At 33.1% G+C, this 22030-nt stretch overlaps 1 protein-coding gene across 1 annotated transcript; it reads right to left on the bottom strand.

The window, feature by feature from the left end:
- Positions 1–19701: 19701 nt before the first annotated feature.
- LOC115993884 (cytochrome P450 71A1-like) lies at positions 19702–21689 on the bottom strand. Its single transcript, XM_031117869.1, has 3 exons — positions 21186–21689; positions 20554–20967; positions 19702–20409 (listed from the first exon to the last, which is right to left on the bottom strand). The coding sequence occupies exons 1-3, from the start codon at positions 21687–21689 to the stop codon at positions 19798–19800; spliced, it is 1530 nt and encodes a 509-aa protein (XP_030973729.1). The 3' UTR covers positions 19702–19797.
- Between the last annotated feature and the right edge of the window lie 341 nt (positions 21690–22030).

Raw genomic sequence — 22030 nt, 5'->3', positions numbered from 1 at the left:
AAAAAAAAAAAAAAAAAAAGCTACATCGTTGTAATCTAAGAACAAGTGTAAATCTGGTTTATCCAAAAAAAAAAAGAAAAAAAAGTGTAAATCTGTATCTCGGTCCAATCCTCAGGAACATAATTTAAGCAATCCGAGACTATTGTTAGTCAATTTCCTTGTCTCATACTCATTCCTAACACTTATTCTCTCATTTTAAGTTTGGCTCATTTAAACAAGGGTAACAAAGGTTGATTGGAATCCCAACTCTATAAATTAATTGTGTGAGGTAAAAAGCTAGTTTGGCCTATTTTGCCTTGCCACAAAATTCATTATGTTTAGTTGCATAATTAATATCATAAAAATTTTCCTTGCCTTGCCACAGAATTCATTATGTTTAGTTGCATAATTAATATCATAAAAATTTTCCTTTCATTGTATAAAATATATCAAAGAATCCACTAGAAATCCTTTTATGTTATTTTGAAGCCTAATTTGACTTTTGACACTATTCTTGTCTTAAAATACCTCTTTATTGACTGTAGTTCAACTGTTTTATAAAGGAAATAGTATCAACCAGAAATTTTTTTTTTTTGGGAGAAAATATCAACCAGAAAATTGTAACTCATGTTTAACATTATTGTATGTCAAATATTATTCTTACTAGAAAAACTAATTCGTGTTGTTAACTAGTTTTCTTTAATATATATATATATATATATATAGGATTACAAAAAATAAGAAGTAATCAAACAATCTATAAGGTGGAACCAAGCAGAATGAAATCACTCAAAATTGAAAATCCTAAACTTTTAACTTTAATTTAGGTCTCAAATATCAATTAAGCAAACTAGCTATAATACCAAACATATTTAGGTTAAGTGACTCCTTCCCCTGTATAATTTTGGTCAACTTTCAATTTGAAAGGTTTAGTTTTCAATTGAATCCCTAGGCCAACACTTTAATACAAACCACATATGGATCAAGTGATGACCATATAAATTTTACAAGATAAAGCTTATTCATTGATGTAATGAATATAATTGGTGCCAAGAAATTAATGTTGGAATTTTATTTTTATTTTTGTAATTGGTAACATATCATGCATTTTGTAAGTTTTAAATAGTAAATTTCATATTATTCTTAGCATTACTCTTTATTTTTTAGATTCAATTTGGCGGACCATATATTAACTTTTTGTATTTACTTTCATATATATATATATATATATATATATATATACCTAGAATTTCTTTTTAAAGAAATTCCAAGGAGTCTTTGGTCTACAAAACAACTACGTCCTTGAGAATAGAAACATAAAAGATAAATGAAAATTACCTCAAACATTAAACGTGTTATTTTCAATACTGTCAAGTATTATCATATTCTTAATTATCATCTCTTTTTAATGACACGTAACATAATTGAAGTTGATAAATATTATAATCAGGGGCGTAGCCAAGAATAAATACTTGGGGGGGCCGGGTTGTAACAGAGATATACTAAATATAATTCTTAAGTCTATTGGATACAAAATTATCAACTTTCGTATATCATTATATACTTGAACATGTTGGGAATTCAACTGAAATTCCAAACCTGTGAGAAACAAAAAAATAGAAAAAACAAAACGCCAAAAGAAAAACAATCACACACACAAGACAATATTTACGTGGTTCGTGTTGAAATGAATGCATCTGATCCGGGACGACCTACTGGTTTCTTACTAAAAAGGTAGCAAGGTAGACAATATATTGCATCCATTGAAGGTGAGTATTCCAACCAATTCTTATGTGAATCAAACCATGAAGGTTGAAATCGACGATGATGAGTATCATCATTGTATGGATAGTCTATATTTTTAGGTTGATATGGACCTTCTATGAGATAAGCTCGTCGGATTTCATCTTGTTTGTTGATAGGAAATTCACATATTTGTTTACGTGATCCTGGATCATGATTTATCTCTTCAAATTGAAGTTTTGGACATTTGGAGGGGTGTTCATCAGGCATTGAAGTATTAACATTTGTTTCTACAGCCACAGATGTCTTAATTTCAGAATTACTAACATCTTTTTTCTTAAAGAATGCATCAATTGTTTTTCGTTTGCTCATAATTCTTTTAGCTTTAAGAATATGACTCAAAAATTAACCTGAAAAGAATTTTAAAAAATAAAATTTTAATTAGAAATTTTTACTTAGTTATATGAATGTTATTCATACTCAAGAAAAAAACAAAATTTCCACTATAATTTAAACAGTCAACCCATTTTTAATACAACTTTAATTAATACTAACCCCTCAAACAAAAAATGTATTGGTTAATTTAATTATATAGCTTTAATTATTGTTGTTTAGCGTAACAATAAACTATATTGCTTTAATTTATTTGCCATTAATTATACTGCTTTAATTTGTTATATTGTTTAGCCCCTTGTACATATTATGTTAAAAGAGCCGAACATTATACATTCCATGTGTAGCACAATAATTAAAGCTGTGTAATGTGCTACACATTACATTACTTTAATTATTGTTTACCCGGCCCCATGAGCCCATCTACCCCCTCCCTACCCCACTCAACAGACAACAGACAAGCACAACATACGCCCTAATCACAATAGCCAGCTGCAATCAGAAAATTTTGCAATGCCAATCACAAATCACAACACACGTTACACTAAATGACAATCAATATTTCACCAACACCAACACACGGACCAACAAAAAGGGATAAGATAACACCAAATTTAAAAAGACAAAAACAGGAAAAAAGCAAAAGCCAGCCAATAAGAGACTCACAGTTCAAAAGAGAGAGAGACTTACTGAGATCAGATAGGCTATTAAAGAATAAAGAGAGAGACTCGTTCATAAATTTCATTTCATTTTTTCATTTCAGTGAGATAAAGAGAGAGAGATTGAGAGAGAGTTAGAGAGAAAAAGAGAGAAATACCTTGAGGGAGGGCCGGAGGGAGCACCGAGCACCGGAGCAGAGGTAGAGCGATCTGCGATCTTCGATCTAAGATCTGCGATGAGGGGTGAGCGACGACGACAATGACGAGCGAGTTTGGTTTGCTGGAGTTTATTTTGCTTTTGCTCTGTATAGACAGTATTGGGGTTTGATTTCTCTATCAGCAACGTGATGGGTTTGATTTCTCTACCAGCAACGTGATGGGTTTGATTTCTCTGCCAACGATGTGATGGGTTTTATTTCTAATTCTCTGTATTGATTTTTTTTTTTTTTTTTTGGTTGAGAAAAGCCGTGGCTTTGCCGTGAGCGATCGCTACTCTGGTAATCTATTGGGCCGCCGTGGGGCTTAGGCTTGCCGTGGGCTTGCTCTGTTACAACATTTTTTTTTTTTTTTTTTTTTTTTTATTTTTTTTTTAATTCTGAGGTGTTCCTCAATTTTGATGAGGCTGGGAGAAGGGTGAGAAATGTAGGGGTACTGTCTAATATTGGGCTGGGCCCATTTATTTTCTCATAGTCATAATGGATTTTTTTTTTTTTTTTTTTGCAGGGGCCACGGCCCCCCCAAGCCACTATGTGGCTCCACCCCTAATTATAATACTAAGGTGCGGTTTGGATAGATGGCGTTTGCGTTTGCGTTGCGTTTTGGTCCTTTTGTTTTGTTGTTTTTTTTTTTCCCACGCAGTTTTAGCTGAAATAGCTTTGACTTTTCAGCACATCAGTGGGTCCGTGCATTGTTCACGGGACCCACAAACTTCACTTTTCTACAACTTTTTCATTAAAAATGGGTCCCACGATACTATTCACACATTTAAAAATTATTTTGCTACAGTGTTTTTAGTTTTCAGTTTTCAGTTTCAGTAAAATAAGTTTTATCCAAACAGAACCTAAATGTTTGAAATGCACTATACATGACATCGGTTAATTACCACCAAAAGAAGGGGAGGAAGACAAAGAAAAGATCAAACAGCGGCCTTGAAATCGTTCCAGAAGACCAGTGCAACATTATATCTGGAAATATGTTACTCTTGTAACTTGCTATTTGATGAATTGGGAGGTGGAAGTGGCACCAACTTTGAGCTGCTGCTGGACTTTTCAGACAGGGCGGCCTTGGGGACTTCAGAGGCAGAGGAACAAAGAGAACGGAGAAGGGAGGCAACAGATTTGACAATCGAATCAAGCATCATTGTTTTAACTAACCTCCTCTTTGCTGGAATTACAGTATCCCATTCTTTGGTGTGAACCTTGACCCTGTCTTGTCTCGAATCGCTTTCTGATCATCTGAGTTCATCTCCACCACCTTCTCTGGCTTTGTCATGGGCCTCTTGGCTTTGACTATCCCCTCACTTTGGTTCAGCTCCATCACCTTCTATACCTCCCTAGTTTTTCTCTACCTACCCAGTCTTAAAAAAGAATTGTGCGTACTGTGTAAACCTCTCTCTCTCTCTCTCTGGCTCTCAAGTTGTTGTTGGAATCTCTAGCTTTTCTGAGTTTTTAAGAACAAATGTGTAAAGAATTTTTTTTAATAGATTCTATAGGATTTGAAATCTCTGCTTTTACACGTCATAATTACTCTTTCATCAGCCGACCAACCTAAATCTCTTATTCTAGGACAAAAAAATTATAGCTATTAGCTAAAATACATGATGCAGATAGAGGTTTCTATGTTCTGTTGAGAATCTATAGAGATTCAAAGTATCATGGGAGCTGACAATATCAAGATTTGAATGGGCAAGTTTTAGTGGAAAGGAATATCTGCCTTAATATTCTCAGCTTGACTTTTGACCTTCAAATGGTTCTGAGGTTCCTCCACTTGGCGATATTTTTCATATTTTGTCTGCGCAGTAAAACTCAGTAGCTTGTTACAGTATTTATATACTCTTTCATTTAATGGTAGGGGATCAGGTTTTGAAAATGACAAGTTTTTACGTATAGAATAGAATTTTAACCAATATTATCCGATTCAATTGCTCTTTATCATCATGTCTAGATACCGGTTAGTTTTTAGTGAGAGTTTATATAAAAGTTGAACCTCAAATCTCTTATTTGATCACCACAGACAATATACCAACTGAACTAAATGAAAGTCACAGAAAAGAGAAATTTTTAATTCAACGCTCGAACAGAAAATTACTCTGTTTTCAACAGCTTATTACTTTAATAGTTGCAGTATTGTCCAATTCCTGTGAATCTAACAAGATAAATAAAGTTGAAAACATTTAAAAGTAAAATAAATTAAAGTTTGTTTAAGCTTTCTCATAATTGCAGTTTACTGAATAATTTCTCCTCTAGTCGCTACTTGGAAAATGCTTACTATCCACATCCTCATTATTTGAAAAACTCTACAACAATTCTATATAACTTCATGTCCGCACAAAAAAAAAAATAATAATAATAATAAAACTAATATATTTCTTCTATCCATTTATATTTGATCTAAGAATCACTCAAAATCAAGAGCAGCGTAAAGACTCACCGAGACTTTTTTTTTTTTTTTTTTTTTTCCGTATATTTCTTTGACTAGAAATTGTTCTAACAAGCGTATCTGGTTTTGCAAGTCCAAAATCGTGTGATACCTATTAAAAAAATGCTCATGATGTTCTGTTCTTTATCTCGTTACCTATGATGGCTTATCTGAGGAAAAAAATGATAATTTCTGGATTAGTTGGACGTAATTCGGGCCTCCTCAAGAGATAATTTTTGGATGATAATGTTGTTGATTTATTCAATTCCATATGGAGGATTTACAACCCAAAAAAAACAAAAACAAAAAACAAAAAACAAAAAAAAAAAACAAAAACAAAAACAAAACAAAACAAAAAAAAGTTAAAAGCACTACAAGTTTTGCTACAAACTAATGTCACAATAAATGTGATTGGAAACATTTACAAATGAAAATTACGCAAAAAACTCCTAAGACTCTGCTAGAATCAGCCAAATAACAAACTAACGTTAACAAACTCAACAACTTCAGCCTTCACGTTAGATCCTGGTGGTCCCAACACAACAACTTGCTCCATATTTTATTTATTTTTTTTGCTTCAAACAAATTTGCTCCATTGTATCATATAACTTAAGGAGAAAATATAATAAAGTGGTGTTTTACATGTAGTTGTACTAAATGAATGCTTTCTCCCTTTTAATTTTATTATTAATTTGTGCTAGTTTTCATCCTTTTAAGTTATAAAGAAATGCTATGTACATAATATTTTTAAAAAAAATACTTTTACAGTAAATGGCATATTATTATTTTCTGTTTTTAGTAGACAAGAAAGTAATATCAGTGATAAAGTTCAAATTAAAACCGGTAATAACCTGTCACCTAACTCCGCTTGTGGGGTGTGGGAGATAAGGGTCAAGGTTCAAATCTTCAGGAAAGAGCTTTACACACATATACACTTATATTAAACTAGAATAGAATTTCTATTTTACATAAAAAATAAAAAAAAATAAAAATAAAGATCTATTGTGAAAGTACTGTAAAAATGTTATAAACGTAACACTTCTCTAAATTATATAGTTATGTACACAATATTTTTACAATACTTTCACAACAAGTTTTAAATGACATATTGTTATTTGTCAGTAGACAAGGGAGAAAAGTTTAAAAATAATTACTCTGTTATCCGCTCTCTACTGTATTTCTTACCCCTCTGTAATGTAAAGAAGACAACAAACCCACCACAAAACTGTGCCACATTGGTGTAGTAGGTGTCAATCAAAATTTTATTCCTACTAGATACATTGCATTTGACTGTGGTTTTTTTTTCTTTTTTTCTTTTTTAGAAGGGGAACAAAGATTCATTGCTTCAAGAAATTGAAATACAACATGAAAGACAAAAGAAGAAAGGAGACCTCTAGCTACTACCCTGCCAGCGCAGGAACTGCAAACCAAGAAGGACCCTCCTTAACCTAAAAAGCTTATACACACCAGCCAGCTAAAACAACTTATAAACTATCCTGTTGAACTCCCTTTTCAAGAAGACAAAAACTAACAAAAGCAAGATAAGCCCAAGGTCCCAACAATTACCGAAAAGTGCAGTCAATTTAAACTGTCCCAAAGACAGCATCAGCTAGACTCGAGTTGACCGATTCACAGAGGCGCTTAGGAGCCTAGCTGTTCTCTTCCTTTGAAGCTTCATTCGGTCTCAAGCGCTTTGTTCCAATCTTCAACATCTGGGCGAGAGTTTGATCATCACTAACTTTTCCTTTCGCACGGGCAGCTTTTTTCAGATTGCCTTTACCCATAATCTGTTTTCCTTTTCCATGAGCTTTGGCCTGAAAAATTACGCCAACTTGGATAGCATTGGCTGGATTCTTCTTCTCTGGGTTGTCTTTCTCATTTTTATCTAAAGGGGCTTTAGTTCTTGGGCTCCCTTGAGGATTAGAGCCTTTTGGGCTTTGTGGAGCAGGGCTTTTTGGCCCATGGGAGAAAGAGCCTCTATGCTCAATTGAAAAATCCTGCCATAGCTGACCACGTGACTTCTCACAGGAACCCAAAACACTCAATTCCTGTCCTATTGCTGCACTCATCAACTGCTCTGTAGGTCCAATGCAAGCTTGTACGTCACCAACAAGTTGTCCATCCGCACATGTGGAGTCCTCGCTTCCCCAAGTTTCACCCTTCTCCAAGCTTCGTTTCCCACCCACAAGACCTAAGCCTCAAGACATGTTGAAGCAGAACCAGTCGCCGGCCGGATCATTTGCTGCTCTGCTAACTCATTCGAGTTCGCTCGGATCGTGTTCTTGCTTGGGTTCCTTTCTTTGGCCGCCACTTTTGCGGTCCACCCTGCCCTTAACCAGTCTCCATATTGATGGCAAGCAGTTTGCCAGTCCCCAGATGTTGGGCAATGTTTTTTATCATGCCCAAGCTTCCCACAGATGAGGCAAACCATAGGTAGCCTTTCATATTTGAGCGTAAGCCATAGTCATTCACCTTCAGAGCTTGCAATATAAGCTCCTCTTCTTAGTGGCTTATCAATCTCCAACTTCACACGGACTCTCATGAATTTTGCCTGATCAGATTGCCACGAACGCCTATCAACTTCAATGAATTTACCTAACTTGCTACCAATTTCTTCCCCAACATCCTGTGACATATGCTCAAAAGGAAGACCCCAAATTTGGACCCAAAAGGGAGAATGGGTGAAAGTAATATTTGTGGAAGTCAGCCCTTTTTTCCATCTACAGAGCAAGAGGAGGTTGTTATCAAAGCTCCAAGGCCCACACCTCTCAACCCACTCCATTTGATATTTTGAGCTAAACTTGAATTGGAATATATTATTTCCAACTTCCACAATTCTCATGTCTGAACCCATTTTCCATGCTGATCTAAGGGTGTTCTTCAGAGCACGTTGGTTCTGTTGTCGATCAGAGAGGAGCCGCCCAAAAAGACTTAGGGAACATTCTTCCAAAAGGCTGGAGCAATTTGTGATTGTGATAGGAATAGCTTCTTCTTCTTCTTTTGTGAGTTGCAGGTTCTATAAGCTAGAGAGAATACTTGGGTCCATGACTAGAGATTATTGACTCTTACCTAAAGAGAACAAAAGAAAAACTATACAGTCCCTAAAATGGAAGATTTGGGATGGAACAACTCGTATTCAAACGAGAGGAAAAAGACTCCTACTAGGGAGAGAGAAAACTTTTGGTTTTGACTGTGGTTTTTAACCATTATGAAACCAAGTGTGTAAATTGTCACCATTTATAAAGTCCGGTTCTAATATGACAAAATTTAAAAAAGAAATTAATTAAAAAAAAAAATCTAAGGTGTAATTTGTCAAATTCTGATTCTTTTTCCTTTTTAGAACTTACTTTAAAAAAAAAACAAAAAGACCGTAGAAATGCAACAGTGTGAAAGGAAAAGATAGGCAATGTTTTCCTCGATTTCATATCCGCCGTGCTCGACATCCGCAACAATCATAAAATTATTGATTAGAATCTTCTCAGCATTACCCAATGGCTGTTCCAGAACCAGAATGGACATGGAAAAATGAAGCAAAGAATTATCCATTTCATAATTATCATTAGTTAGAGGTCCCACATGACATGAGTAATGAGTGAGAGTTACCACTGAATCCTTCTACTTTTGAATCCTTCCAACTGGAAAGCAAAGACATTTCATAAAGTATCACCATCTTATAGATACATAAGAGATTTAGATAGATCCTACGATAAAAAGTGATTTAATTCACTCTGTCAAACTATATTTCAGACAATTACGATTCAGATACTAGTCATTATCATGTTAGATTTTGTTCTCAAAGCTGGAGTCCCTTAATTTTGATTCTTAGAATCATACCCTTTAATTTCACACGTCCCACCTTTTAGTATCTCGCTTGTACATGCCCAGTGAATTTATAGTTTTATGCATTGAACATTTCATCTTGGGTGCACCAAGACATGGCAAAACAGGTCAGAATTTTCTGACCCGACCCAACCCGGAAAATACCTAATCTGAACTCAATTTTTTTTACTTGAAACAAAAATGGGTTGACCTGTGACTCGACCCGTGCTTTTTGCAGGTCAACTTGACCCAACTTGAGACCTGACCCAAAGTCAAACCATTTTTTAAAACTTGTTTTTTGGTAAAAATAAAAAATAAAATTATGACAATATTAGTTTAATTGTTTGTTGTGAGCTTTAAGAAAACAATTAAGACATTTACATAACTACATGCAAATTAATTAAAAGATGAATGATTGAGCATTCTGTAATGAGTAAAGATTTTTAGATATCAAATAGCAAAGTACATACTAAGATAATTTGAGTATAGTTAAAAACATACATTTGAAATTGTAGACATATGTAAAAAACATTCACAAGTATGAAAATAGTGGAGCCAAAGTATCAAATTAACATAAATTATGAATGCTTAGACCTTTTTTTTAACAATTTATGTCCAAAATAAACAGCTTTTCAAAATAAATTATGATATCTCCTAGAATGTGTGTTGCTTAACAATGATATGATATTCATAAAAGAGACAATGGGTGTGTTTGGATAGAACTTATTTTGCTGAAACTGAAAACTGAAAACTGAAAACACTGTAGCAAAATAATTTTTAAATGTGTGAATAGTACCATGGGACCCATTTTTAATGAAAAAGTTGCTGAAAAGTGTAATTTGTGAGTCCGTGAACAGTGCATATGTGCACTGTTCACTGCAGAAAGTCAACATTTGCGGTTACTGTTCATTACTCCAAAACAAAACGCGTGAAAAAAAAAAAAAAAAAAAAAAAAAACAGAAACGCAACGCAGCTTAAGTCGAACCCAAACACACACAATGTATATATAACTAAACAATCAAACTTTAATATATATCTCAAATTGAAATAAAGTGCCAACCACAATTGACAATAGATTATAAAATTAATTTTCACTATTGTAAATTTTTTATATGTTTTTATTCTTTTTCAAATGAATTATCTAATAAGTCATTTGAAATTTTGTTTTATGTTTTGAGATATTGATATTGTGTAGAAATAAAACTTGTCTATTTATTTTACTTATCTTTGTGTTATTTTGTTTTAGATAGCAATGTTAGTATTTGTATAATTTTAAAATTATTGAATAAGTATTAATAAGTGTAGTTCATTCTTATTATATATGGTGAATTTAAAGTAATGCATTTTACATCAAGTAATTTGTTGCATGACTTTTCAAATGGGAAATACATGTTATTTTCTTTATATAAAAAAATTAATGTGAAAAATACGGGTCAACCCGACCCGACCCGCAACCCGAATGACTTGAACCCGTTTTTAACCTACTTAAAATGACTCGTTTTGACCTGCAATCCGTTTGACCTGACCCGAACCGCCCGTTTTGCCATGTCTAGGTGCAGCAAAGTACCACAAGTAAGTTCTTCTCAAAAATTAAAAATAAATCAATTAATAAAAAGAAATACTAGAAGTCAGTCAAGCTTATAGGAATAAGTTTGTGAGAAGTTATAAAAGGAAAAAAGTTAATGGATATCTTAAAGATATTGGTTTAGAAAATTTTTTAAAAAAATTTGTTATGAAAAAAAGAAATAGTAACTAATTTTTTAACAGCATTATACATTAATAAATGCCCTAAAGGCATCCAATTAAAATATCCTCAAAGTGAGCCATACTAATTAAATTTAAGATAAGAGGCTTTCTTTATGTGGGAGAAGATAATAAACATTTATTATACTTCCAGAATAGTATTCTATAATTTTCTTAGTTTGAGTTATATAGTTCGGGCTTACAACAATGTAAACCAAATTATTAGTAAGATTTGTTGAATTTTGAACAAAGTATTACCATTCATTCAAACCAATATATAGTTATGATTAGAGTATTACCATTCATTCAAATTGTAGCAATTTTGTATAAGTATCATACAAAAATATTTAATGCTTGTATTATATTTTTAAATAGAAAAAGACGTGCATTCTTTAAGGTAGTTGAGTTTTTTTATTTATTTATTTTTTTTTTAGAAAAAAGTTGAGACTTATATGATAAAAAAAAAAATTATATACATATATATTATGTAGTATACTGCTCGTATTTTACTAAAGACTAGTTGCTAACCCATGCGTTGCATGGGAATGCTACCAATTTTTTTAATTAAAAATAAATAAAAATTAAGATGAACCTCCAAATAATGTGACATTAGAATTGTAACAGCTATCAAATAATAACAAAATATACATTTTTCTAGATTAAAAAAAAATGACACAAATAGCTTAGTCATTTGCTCGTGTGACAGTGTTGCACCACTCCCAAATGACACATACACCACAGAATCATTTGGTTGCTTGTTTAGCCAATCAAACAGCAAGCCATTCTTGGACGAGTTACCTGATTATGTTACTATTGGACCAACTGGGTATACTGGTCTTTTTAATACATAACCAAATAGTTTATCATCTCTCAAAGCCGCAACTATTTTAGGCTTAAATCTCCTCCCAAAAGTTTTTTATTTGCACATATTGGGCAAATGTCCCAATACCATGTCTTTTTGCTATGGCTTTTTTTTTTTTTTTTCAATTTCATTTATTTCATGTCTTCCACTAAATATTCAATGTATTCATTATATTAAAAAAACATTGAAGTAAAGTTGTATCCTAAAATAACTAAATATAAGAGTTTAATTCCTCTCTGTTTCAATTTAAAATCAAATTGTATTTTCCACCAGCCTGTTATATTACATAAAGATATTAGACATAGTATTGTAGAGACTGTAAATATATTAAAAATGTGAATCATGTAAAAAAAGTAACAAATTGATTTCAAAAGTAATGATACCACATAATAATAAAACATACACAACTTATTTTAAAAGTCTAATATATCACAACCTAAAAAACTTGACTATTGCATGTGTCCTTTTAGGAATTACTGCATTCTAATTTGCAAGTTGCAAGTTGAACTTCTTTTTGACAGGACCTTATTAAAAAGACTCATTATCCACGCACTGCCCAAACAACCTTCATATCAAACAAACACTTTCCCATATTTTGTGCTACTTAGACCTTTTTACTTTAGGCCTTAAAGGACTCCAAAACCTTCCTTAATGTACACCCCTTTATTCTCACATGGGAAACATGTCTATCACCAACATCAAATAGTGAAACTAAGATGTGCCAAGACACCAATATTATAGTGCGATCATCCCACACTTTTCAAATTAATAATAGCCCAAAAAACATAAAGTTTGTGAGATCTCTGAAAAGAAGTTAAAACAAACAAAAAGGGATAGTGAAGTCCTCTCCAAGAAAAAGAACTCCAAAAAACATGTTTCAATTTTCAAATGATGTTCCTTTGAGTGCCAATAAATCTAGATCAGAAGGGAAATAGAAGAAAATGATGGTAAAACTAAGAAGGATTCAGGACTATCAAATGTTGAGAAGAAAAACAATGCCAGGGCCAAGCCTGAGAAAGTTCCTGTGTCCTGTAAAGTCAATGAGCATTACATGAATCTTGAGGTGCATATAAATACAATCAATCTTGAGAACAATGAATTTGATGCTGACATTCCCTTGCATCGAGGTACCAGCTTAACCAACATAGCTGACATTGAATTACCTCCTGCAGAGGTTGGACATGCATAGAAATTTTTAGAATTTTTTATGCTTCTTTTGGAAAGTTAAGTTTAAGTGTTTAACTTTGATTATATGTACTGGTATACCAAAATGCAAAGCTAGCAGCTTATTGTCTAGTGGCTAAATTGATGTTCTTTTGCCAAAAAATTAAGATTATCTAAATAGGTAGCCTATTGCTATAAATCATGCTCTTAATTGCATATGGTCTCCCAATCAATTTAAACACTTTTATACTTCTACAATCTCTAGAAACTTGGGTCACATGGCCTACAAAAAACCTACCCCATCCAATTTTCTCACCCATAATATCTTATTCTTTATTAGAGAGAAGTGTTTTAGTAAGAGGTAATTACCATAAAGCATTCAAACTAAAAAGAATTTGCAACCTCAATCCATGCTTAAAAATCCAAACTAAAAGAAACCTAAGAAATCCAAACTATTCTAAGTCTGAACTTAAAACAGTCAAAACATAAACCATGAAGCTGTATTTTTTCTGCAAAAAAACATTCATAACTTTTTAGTTGGGTGTAAAGAACCTAAAATGAAATAAATTAAGATCCTCCATTTATAAACTGCTTTTTGAGCTACTGTGCACTACATTAAATGGATCAAGATCTTGTATTTGCAAAATTGATATAACTGATTTAGTGATATATGCCAAATGTGCTTCCGCTCATGTTCGCTTACTTTTCTAACCAGTGAATATTCAAAATTGAGAGAAACCTAACATCAAAATTAGTACAAAGAAATTATAATCAACATTAACGTTCAAACTCTCTCATATTCCTTCAATCAAACTATAAAAAACAGAATATTGATTTAAAACAGCAACCATATATTTGTTGTGTGTTTAGAAGAGAGCATACCCAAACAACCTTCAAGGATCCTTTGTTGTTTCTTGAACTAATCAGCTACCCAGTTTCCTTTTCCTACAATTAAATGCATAAGATGAATGAATGCATCAAAAATCATCAAATTTTGATTTTTTATTGGGTAAATAACTACCCAGATAAATAACTACTTGAGTTTAGTTTATTGCATATTTGCATAGTTTATATTGGATATATATGTTCAGGAAGACAACATTTAAATCTACTTCTTTTGGATGAAAAATCCATAATCAAACTAAACCTGAATCTAATGCAAAAATATGAATTTTAAATACTCACAAGTTACAATTACGTTCTATTAACTGAACCATGAATTGGTAAATGATAATTTTCTCAGCTGTAGTAAAATAGTATTTCTTGAAAAAAAAAAAAAAAATCATTGGCACCACTCAAATCACCCAATAAAATCTTAATCAAACCCATACTATCAAAATGAAGATTACCCATAGATTTTAGCAAATTTATTTTTTCTGAGATGTAAATGAATGTTTTGCAAACATAACTTTTTAAAGAAGATTTAAACAATTTTTTTTCTTCTTCTTGTTTGATTGCACATTAGGATTGCAATCTACAAACCCTTACAATGCATTAAAAAGTTTTTTATTAAATAAAAAAAAATACAAAATAATAAATTGACTCTTTCAATGATGATAACTATAAGGTACAATTGTAATAAGGATGGATATAAATTATTTTATAAACCTGCTCCATATCTGTATATCATCTAAAACTGATTTTTAGAGAACACACACCAAAAAAAAAAAAAGTGAACATATAATTCAATATGACATGTTCTCTGTAACTTGAGTCTACTGACTACAGAGCAAAGCGTAGAGACTAGATTGAGAGAGTTGGAAGAAATTGAAACCAAAAAATTAACTATATTAAAATTCAAAAAAAAATTATTTATACATGATAAGTTACCATTAAAATTGAGTTTCATGAGTTCTTTAAATGTAAAGAGAACACTACAATATTAGAAATTAGATGTACATAGACTTGGCCAAGTACACTCGAGTTGCTATGGCTTGATTTGTCAAGAAAAATTGTACTGACCTAACATCATATCCTCATCATCCAGTAAATAAAATAAAATTTCAAAAACTAAAAAATTAAGGTTCTTGTCTAATAATAATCTACTAATTAACAATATAAAAAGAGTCAATACGCTTATCTACAGTAATTTTGGTTTATTCAAGTGTTGTGCCAAAACCTTCTCCAAAAAAAAAAAAAAAAAAGTGTTGTGTCAAAATGACGTGTTTGGGTGAAAATCTTTAAACAGTGCGTTTTGCTAAGAACAATTTTTTTCAACACAGAGGCGGTGAGGGAGAGAGAACGGAGCAGAGAGTCAGTGTGAGAGAGACTAGGGAAATCACGTTGTGTTACAGACTTTCTCTGTTAAGGGAAAAAGTTGATTTCTTTCTCATATTCTTTGCTTATTTGATTGAATTTTTGGATTTTTATGAGTTTTTCCTTGTTGGTTGCTTTGCTTGCATTGTTGGATCATTAAGGTTTTGGGTTTGTGGACACAAATGGAGGAAGAGAAGGACGCTTTTTGGGGCTTATAAGAGCAGGGGCGTAACCAGGAATAAATACTTGGGGGGGCTGGGTTGTAACAGAGATATACTAAATATAATTCTTAAGTCTATTGGATACAAAATTATCAACTTTCATATATTATTATATACTTGAACATGTTGGGAATTCAACCGAAATTCCAAACCTGTAAGAAACAAAAAAATAGAGAAAACAAAACGCCAAAAGAAAAACAATCACACACACAAGACAGTATTTACGTGATTCGTGTTGAAATGAATGCATCTGATCCGGGACGATCTATTGGTTTCTTACTAAAAAGGTAGCAAGGTAGACAATATATCACATCCATTGAAGGTGAGTATTCCAACCAATCCTTATGTGAATCAAACCATGAAGGTTGAAATCGACGACGATGAGTATCATCATTGTATGGATAGTCTATATTTTTAGGTTGATATGGACCTTCTATGAGATAAGCTTGTTGCATTTCATCTTATTTGTTGATAGGAAATTTACATATTTGTTTACATGATCCTGGATCATGATCTATCTCTTCAAATTGAAGTTTTGGACATTTGGAGGGGTGTTCATCAAGCATTGAAGTATTAACATTTGTTTCTACAGCCACAAGTGTCCTAATTTCTGAATTGCTAACATCTTTTTTCTTAAAGAATGCATCCATTGTTTTTCGTTTGCTCATAATTCTTTTAGCATTAAGAATATGACTCAAAAATTAACCTGAAAAGAATTTTAAAAAATAAAATTTTAATTAGAAATTTTTACTTAGTTATATGAATGTTATTCATACTCAAGAAAAAAAAAATTTTCCACTATAATTTAAACAGTCAACCCATTTTTAATACAACTTTAATTAATAATAACCCCTCAAAGAAAAACAAAAATAATTTAATTAATTTGTCTTTTATAATGTATTGGTTAATTTAATTATATAGCTTTAATTATTGTTGTTTAGCGTAACAATAAACTATATTGCTTTAATTTATTTGTCATTAATTATACTGCTTTAATTTGTTATATTGTTTAGCCCCTTGTACATATTACATTAAAAGATCCGAACATTATACATTCCATGTGCAGCATAATAATTGAAGCAGTGTAATGTGCTGCACATTACATTGCTTTAATTATTGTTTACCTGGCCCCATGAGCCCATCTACCCCATCCCCACCCCACTCAACAGACAACAGACAAGCACAACATGCGCCCCAATCACAATAGCCAGCTACAATCAGAAAATTTCACAATGCCAATCACAAATCACAACACATGTTACACTAAATGACAATCAATATTTCACCAACACCAACACACTAACCAACAAAAAGGGATAAGATAAAGCCAAATTTAAAAAGACAAAAACAGGAAAAAAGCAAAAGCCAGCCAATAAGACTCATAGTTCAAAAGAGAGAAAGGCTTATTGAGATCAGATAGGCTATTAAAGAATAAAGAGAGAGACTCGTTCATAAATTTCATTTCATTTTTTCATTCAGTGAGATAAAGAGAGAGAGAGACTAAGAGATGGTCAGAGAGAAAAACCTTAAGGGAGGGCCGGATTGTAGGGGGAGCAACGAGCACCGCTGCACCGGAGCAGAGGCAGAGCGATCTGTGATCTCCGATGATCGATCTACGATCTGCGAAAATTTCATTTCATTTTTTTCATTTCAGTGAGATAAAGAGAGAGAGACTGAGAGAGAGTCAGAGAGAAAAAGAGAGAAATACCTTGAGGGAGGGCCGGAGGGAGCATCGAGCACCGGAGCAGAGGCAGAGCGATCTGCGATGAGGGGCGAGCGACAACGACGACGGCGAGCGAGCTGCGGCGACGTGCCTGTGGGTTATTGGGTTTGGTTTGTTGGGGTTTGGTTTTGGTTTGTGTATTGGGGATTTTTTTTTTTTTTTTTTTAGATAAACACCTCTGTGTTTGGTTTGCTGGAGTTTGTTTTGCTTTTGCTCTGTATAGACAATATTGGGGTTTGATTTCTCTGCTAGCGACGTGATGGGTTTCATTTCTGATTCTCTGTATTGATTTTTTTTTTTTTTTTGGTTGAGAATCTGTGGGCTTGTCGTGAGCGAGCTATTCTGTAATCTATTGGCTTGCCATAGGCCTTTTTTTTTTTTTTTTTTTTTTTTCAGATTTTAGTTCAAATTTTTTTAGGCTTTTTTTTTTTGCTTGAAAGTAGAACAGATATATATATATATATATATATATTTAATTTGAGGGTGTTCCTAATTTTTGATTAAGGGCTGGGAGAATGGGTGAGAAATGGGTAGGGGGGGCCAGCTGTCTAATGTTGGGGGGGCCCATTTATTTTTTTCCTCATAGTCTAACGGGATTTTTTTTTTATTTTATTTTTTTTTGGCAGGGGCCACGGCCCCCAAAAGCCACTATGTGGCTCCGCCCCTGTATAAGAGTCTGTCAGAGTGATTTCCAGGCTCAAGCCGGTCTTCTATAATCTTTTTCATTCTCATAATATAAATTTCTGTCTTTATCTGTGTTTGGAATAGCTGTGTAAAAGTCAATTTCTTTTTGGGTTTGTGTCATATTTTACGTACCCATTTGAGTTTGGGCTTGTGGGTCTTCTTTATTTGGATAAATTTCCAGTTTGTCGATATGAATTCCCCAAAAGTTTGTTAGGATGGCTTCTACCAGTCAAATTCGGCTTCTACATGACTTGTGCTGTCAAATTGAGAGATGAGGGGAAGGAAATAGATGAAAATTGGTATTCACCCAAAAAAGGAGATAGGGATTAAGAAGATAAATTTATGATTTAGAACAACTACAAAGTCACTTTATTCATGTTGTACGTCTCACAATCTTGATTTGAGTTTCTAGATTACAGGTGCAGTATATTCAAGCACACAAAGAAGAAGGATATATGGCTTCATCATTAGCTTAAAGGAGCAAATGATTTTGTGAGTATATAATAATTTCGTCTGCTATGAATAACAATAAAAGTGAATAACTTCATTTCAATAGATTCATTACTATATTGTAGGAATGAGAAGCAAAAGGGAGTTTAACTTATATTCATTTAGGAATTTTGGTGATGCAGAGCACATATTGATAAGGGGCATTATTGAAAATTGAGGGTCAAGTGATATACAAATAATTTGCATTTTATATTTTCATCTATCTCTGCGATCATATATTGCTTTGTCATGTATTTTTATTTGTCTCATATAGCCTCTCATCATCGGAAGGTTGGGTTGTCATAACATAATTAGCTCTTATGTTTTAGCGTAAAGCAATGTTAGGAGCATTTAAGTTCTATTTTGATTTACATAATAAGGATTCTATACATACCCCCATAGGAGATGTACATGCACTGACCAAAACTGAAGGGAAGAAAGGAAGAGAGTAATGAATGATTGATATAGACTCATATTTGAGGATATGAAGGCATCCTTATTGCCAATTATGGGAAAGATAATTAGAGCAAAGAAGGAATATACATTAAGACAAGAAGCTTTGAGCAGAAAGTAACTATGGACCAATACAGTAGTAGTAGTAGGCTGTCTTTATCGTATATGTATGTCAGATAAATTTCCACAGATGTGTTAGGACGGTTACAAGCTTCAAGAATACTATTGAAATTTGCTTCATTTCTCCTTGAATGACTCCTGGCCATGTGAGTTGTCAACTTGCATGCTACTTCAACATCATTTTGCTGCCACCTGATTCTTCAATGATTGTTGACATCTAGTTTGGCAATTGCTTCTTCTTTAATACTTAGATAACCACTTGTCCATTGCAAATTACATTTTAACAAAGATGGGCGCCATAAAATGTAGTACCAGAATCAAAGCAAGTTAAACTCAATGAGGATATTTACCCGACAATAATTTTGCCATTAGAAACTCAAGTTTTATAAACTTAAGGTTGCTTTAAGGAAATCGAGCCTCTAAGACTTGGGTTCTATGTGGATTAAAATTCCATGTCAGCATTGCAACACATGGAACTCGAGTCTCTTAGGCTTGAGTTTCTACAGTAAACTAGAGGCTAAGAGACTCGAAATGCTAGTTTCCTTAATAGTTTCAGAAACCTATTAAGTAACGAAAATGTTAGTAAATTGGTGTTAAATGGCAAAACAAATCTGTGAAAATCATTGGGTCAAATATCAATGTGCTCAATTTATAAGTACAAACTAAAGGGTAAAATATCAAATAGCATGAAAGAGTTTTCAAAACATGGAAGTTTCTGTTATTATTAAGGTAGAAGTCCCCTTACATTGATTTCAACAAGTGTATAAGAAGCAAGTGCATATTTGAAAACCAAACAAGCAAATGAAGAAAAATTACATTATTAGCATAACTGTGAATCTCTTAATCAACTGATCAAGGAGAGTAAGGTATTGCAACAAGCTTGAGTGGAATTTTCATAAACACAGTGAGTGCATTAACTTCAGTCATGTCCAAGTCTTTCCCTTGTGCATTTGCACTAGGCAACTTCCAATCAAACCAGCATAAAAGGATGGCAATAACATATTCTGCTATAGCAACACCAAATGACATTCCTGGGCACCCCCTTCTCCCACCTCCAAATGGGATTAATTCGTAGTCTAAGCCTTTGAAATCAACTCGTTTGTCTTGGAATCTATCTGGGACGAACTCTTCTGGCCTATCCCATATTTTAGGGTCTCTTTGGATTGTGAATACATTGATCAACACTCTTGTTTTGGGTGGAATATCATAGCCTCTGAATTTCACACATGCTGATGTTTCTCGAGGTAACAGAGGAAGTGGTGAATGTAGTCTCATATTTTCTTCGAGGATACATTTCAAGTAATTCATCTGATTAATATCTTCAACTTCTATATGTGACTTTGTACCCACTACTCTTCTTATCTCTTCTTGTGCTCTCTTCATTATACTAGGACTTCTTATGAGCTCTGCCATTACCCATTCCAAAGCTATTGAAGTAGAATCAATTCCACCAACAAACATGTCCTGAAATATTTTTGACAAAAATAAGACTTCAAATGTGTGTTCGAGCATTTGTTTGTGTTTCTCTTTGTTTGTGCTTTAGATAGTGTGTGAGCATGTGTCTCATATTATATTATATTATATATACATATATAGAGAGAGAGAGACCAGTAGGAGTGCTTTGAGATTTTTATGAGTGGGCTCAAAGTCAAGCTTGCCACTCTTTCGAAGTTCGAGCAGACTATCCACAAAATCATTCTTATTAGGCAGACCATCGTCAACTTTCATTATCATATGTTGTTGAACCACTTGATCAAGAAAAGCATCTATTTCTCCGAAACTAGATTTTAAACTTGGTATAAATCCTGTAAGAACATCAATCCATCTCAAAGAAGGGAAAAAATCTCCCAAATTGAATGCTGGAAGTAGCACCATCACCCTTCTTGGGAGCTCTCCAATCTTGCTCTTACCACTGTCTTCAAATTTTTGTCCAAATAAACATCGAGTGACTATATTTTTCAAGGTTGCAATTATTATCTCACTTAGGTTGATAGAAGCCCCTTTTAAGCACGAGTCACGTATCTTTTTGATTGATACTTTGGGTCCATTTGGATACAATATATTTTGCTGAAAACTGAAAACTGAAAACTGAAAATACAGTAGCAAAATAATTTTTATATGTGTGAAAAATTACTGTTCACTTTTTTTTTTTTACTATTGATATGCCTTGGTGCAATGTTCATGGAGGAGCTCAAAATGCACAAAACTGTCAAAATGTGGACGTGAACGTGGATCCAAACCCACACTTCAACTTCTTTTTCCCGTACGTATTGGAAAGATTGCACTCTTTTGAGGCCCAAAAGTTTGAGGACACAGATTTTCTTAGCTTGTCTCCAATACTCGCCATATTGTGAGAATGTTACATCTGTGGATCCATAATATAAGAAATTGGCAGCCGTGGTTTCCGGCTGGTTTGAGAAAATAATATCATTTATCTTAATGATTTCTTTGGCCATATCTGCAAATGACACCACAACTGTTGGAGCACAGCCCAAGTCTAAGAACATTATAGGGCCATATTTCTTAGATAGAGCATGAAGGGAACGGTGTGGGAGTGTGCTTAGTTGGTGAACGTTACCAATAATTGGCAGCTTTGGTAGGGATGGAGGATATTTTGGTTCGCCACTTCTAAATTGCTTGAAAATGTAAACAAAAGAAAGGATTAAGACAAAAAATAAGAGGACATGAAAAGGAGTTTTGTGTAACTCCAGCCATGATTGTTGCAACAATGGTAGAAGAGCCATTTCCTCTCAACAATGGTAGACAACATCTGTTTTCACAATGCAAATAACAGCCCAGCTCTCTAGTTATATAGAAAACTTTTCGAGTTTCACCTTCTCTAGTTAATTGTGTAAATTAATATGTAAAATAATAATGATTGCATTAAGAAATTAATTTGTTTTATTCGCTTTTTTTTTTTTTTTTTTTAAATTTTTGTAAGTGTTTTATTCGCTTATTTGCTTAAAGTTAATTTTACCTCATTTTTAAACAAATAAGCTTTCCATTCTCAACTTCTATTTAAGACAATAAACTTAAATTGGATTATTTGGCCGGTGACGTGCAATTCTCTACTTAAAATTGATTC

This window comes from Quercus lobata, chromosome 6 (genome assembly GCF_001633185.2).
Source record: "Quercus lobata isolate SW786 chromosome 6, ValleyOak3.0 Primary Assembly, whole genome shotgun sequence".
NCBI classification, from domain to species: domain Eukaryota; kingdom Viridiplantae; phylum Streptophyta; class Magnoliopsida; order Fagales; family Fagaceae; genus Quercus; species Quercus lobata.
This window is presented reverse-complemented; position numbering and strand designations above follow the sequence as displayed.

Excerpts from the sequence above, each read along its gene's own strand:
- LOC115993884 (XM_031117869.1), bottom strand. The coding sequence starts at position 21,689 with ATGGCTCTTCTACCATTGTTGCAACAATCATGGCTGGAGTTACACAAA. Across the intron at positions 20,968-21,185 it reads AAAAAGAAGTTGAAGTGTGG|ATACGTGACTCGTGCTTAAA; the intron begins GTTTGGATCCAC and ends TCAATCAAAAAG. Across the intron at positions 20,410-20,553 it reads ATCTCAAAGCACTCCTACTG|GACATGTTTGTTGGTGGAAT; the intron begins GTCTCTCTCTCT and ends AAAATATTTCAG.